Source organism: Myxine glutinosa, chromosome 5 (genome assembly GCF_964187855.1).
Source record: "Myxine glutinosa chromosome 5, kmMyxGlut1.1, whole genome shotgun sequence".
NCBI classification, from domain to species: Eukaryota; Metazoa; Chordata; class Myxini; order Myxiniformes; family Myxinidae; genus Myxine; species Myxine glutinosa.
In genome coordinates, this window is record NC_136265.1 from 49797978 (window position 1) to 49801188 (window position 3211).

Below are 3211 nucleotides of genomic sequence, written 5' to 3' on the forward strand. Positions count from 1 at the left end.
AACTTTTTGATATCGTGCTATGTATCGTTTTTAGCCCTATCTCCCAATGGTGAAGAATCACTTAAAAACTCTACTAGCCGGATCCGAATCCGGATCTTCACCAAAATCTAATAATTTCGTCTTTATCCCATACGCTACATCTCTGCCAAATTTCGTCCGAATCCGTCCACAACTTTGTGATATATTTTGTTTACAAACAAACAAACAAGAAGACGTCATGCGTAGCACGATACTTGCAAAATCCGCCCCCCCCCCACCCCCAAAAAGTTTTCCAATGATACAGCAAATTGTCCATTTCATGAAGATTAAAATTTACAATCTTGATCAAAGCTCGGGTCAACAGGATGAAAAGTGACGATTTTTCAGATGAAAAATGATGATTTTGGAAGGTTGACCTTGAGTTGACCTTTGACCTTTTGACCTCAAAAATAGTTAGTTTCCCTATTTAGTGACTCAATGTGCAAATGCTGTTCAATTTTCAAGTCAATCGGATGAACATTGAGGATATTAAAAATTTCGCCTATGTTGACCTTTTGGCCTATGTTGACCTCAAAAATAGATGGTGGTTGAATTCAGTGACCATATATATATATAAATCCTCTTAAAAGTTCAAGTCAATCAAATGAAAATTGGTGATTTTAGAAATTTGGCCTATGTTGACCTTTTGGCCTATGTTGACCTCAAGTATACTTGGTGGTTGAATTCAGTGACCAGATATGCAAGTCCTCTTCAAATTTCAAGTCAATCAGATGAAAATTGAGGATTTTAGAAATTTGGCCTATGTTGACCTTTTGGCCTATGTTGACCTTTTGGCTTATGTTCACCTAAAATATAATTTGTGTTTGAATTCAGTGACCAGATATGCAAGTCCTCTTCAAATTTCAAGTCAATTGGATGAAAATTGAGGATTTTAGAAATTTGGCTTATGTTGACCATTTGGCCTATGTTGACCTCAAGAATACTTGGTGGTTGAATTCAGTGACCAGATATGCAAGTCCTCTTCAAATTTCAAGTCAATTGGATGAAAATTGAGGATTTTCGAAATTTAGCAAAGTTGGTGACCTTTGGCCTATGTTGACCTTTTGACCTATTGACCCCAAAAACAATAGGCTTCTTACTTTTGACCAACTGTACCATTTGGTGAAGTTTCGTGAAGATCGGTTGAAAATTGTGACCTGTAGACCGGTGACAAATAAACAGACAAACAGACAAACAGACAGACAAACAGACAGACAGACAGAACCACAAACACAACTGACCAATATACTTGAAAAATCTTCGATTTTGCAAGTAACAAACAGGGGTGAAAACATAACCTCCATGCACCTTTGGTGGCAGAGGTAAACATTTTTTGAATGGATGTTGTGTGGTGGTGGTAAGTTGTGTGGGTGCGGCCCACATCCGCGCAAGTGTGGCCCACCATGGTAGAATAGGTGGAGAACCATTGGGTTAAAGAATGTCTTGTTGTTGCATTGTTCCGTGCCGTTTATAGAAATATCCCCCTGCCTGCACGAGGACGAGGAGCCAGTGGAGCCAACTGCCTCCTCCCCATCTCTTTCACCCGCAATCCTCCATCACAAAAGCCTCAATCCGGATTCCACCTGCAATGGGAAATGCAATTCCGATGATGGATCTCAGTGCATTTCCAAAGTTGGCGAATCACTTGGTTCACCGGAAAATCTCAAGGTGCAGGAAGGACTCTCTGGACCTGCTGCAGAGAGGATTCTCGGCCGGGTCGAGTGGTGTGCGAGCAGCATGGACTGGACGGACCTGACACCCCTGCCTCTCGCTCTGGCTGGGGGACTGTACCCTATGGAAATATTTGATCCCATTAACCTGGTCACGTCCTCCGAGCTATTCTGAACAGCGCTAAAGACGGACGTGGGATTTATTTAATGCATCAGAATATTTTCATACATAAAGAAAAGTTTTCATGGAGAAAGTGCAAATTAAGTACTTTTGTCGGAGATTTAAAGATGTCTCCTTGGCATTCAAAAAATCAACAATTGTGCAAGGAGGGGAATTGTGCAAGGTAATATTTTCAGCTGCTTTCTTGTCAAAATCATTTGAAGATGCGAGGCCTCTGCCAACATTTGTACAGTGTGTGTGGCGCCGCATAAAGCGAAGGGTACTTTGAGCAGTGCCTCCTTTGCATAACCCAAAACATCATCACCAACAACAAACTGGATCGATCAAAAGACAGAGCAGACATTCGAAAGTCTCAACCAAACTGAATTCACCTATCCTGAGAGATCTCTCCTTGGAATTAACGAGAGGGGAGGAATATTTATATCCATGGTCACCACCAAGGGGAAGTGTGCAAGTTCAGAATTTTAAACATTAGTCTTGGGCATCTGTTTTTGCCTTTCGGAATCATCAACAATACAAAATTGCTTTAAGATGTAAATGTGGGACGGAGAGGGACAGACAGAGAGTGACCTTTTGGGCAAAATGTCATGAGCTGTTAGGGTTAGTTGTTAGCACCTAACCCTAAACCTAACCCTAACCCCAACCCTAAATCTCACCGTAACCCTAACCCTAAACCTAACCATAAACCTAACCCTAACCCCAACACTAAACCTCACCGTAACCCAAACCCTAAACCGAACCATAAACCTCACCCTAGACCTAACCATAACCCTACACCTCACCCTAAACCTAACCAAAACCATAAACCTCACCCTAAACCTAACCATAACCCTAACACTAAACCTCACCGTAACCCAAACCCTAAACCTAACCATAAACATCACCCTAGACCTAACCATAACCCTAACACTAAACCTCACCGTAACCCAAACCCTAAACCTAACCATAAACCTCACCCTAGACCTAGCCATAACCCTAACACTAAACCTCACCGTAACCCAAACCCTAAACCTAACCATAAACCTCACCCAAGACCACCATAACCCTACACCTCACCCTAAACCTAGCCATAACCCTAAACCTCACCCTAAACTTAACCATAACCCTAACACTAAACCTCACCGTAACCCTAACTCTAAACCCAACCATAAGCCTAACCATTACCCTAACCATAAACAAAAATCATAACCCAAACACCAAACCTAACCATAACCATAACCCTAACACTAAACCTAACCCTAAAGATAACCATAACCCTAATCCTAAACCTAACCATAAACCTAACCATAACCATAAACCTCACCCTAAATCTAACCATAAACCTAACCCTAACCATAAACCT

The 3211-nt window shown here is 41.5% G+C and overlaps 1 protein-coding gene across 7 annotated transcripts in view; it reads left to right on the plus strand.

Moving 5' to 3' along the window:
* The window catches only part of LOC137427560 (myocardin-related transcription factor A), a 53953-nt gene extending 51816 nt beyond the window's left edge, over nt 1-2137 (plus strand). For 6 of the 7 annotated variants that reach the window (XM_068117141.2, XM_068117142.2, XM_068117145.2 and 3 more), the window contains one exon: nt 1493-2137. In XM_068117141.2, coding sequence (XP_067973242.2) covers nt 1493-1863 — 371 coding nt within the window. In that variant the 3' untranslated portion in view covers nt 1864-2137. The remainder of the gene's footprint in view (nt 1-1492) is intronic. The other variant, XM_068117146.2, reaches the window with a different exon arrangement.
* Nucleotides 2138-3211: the final 1074 nt, after the last annotated feature.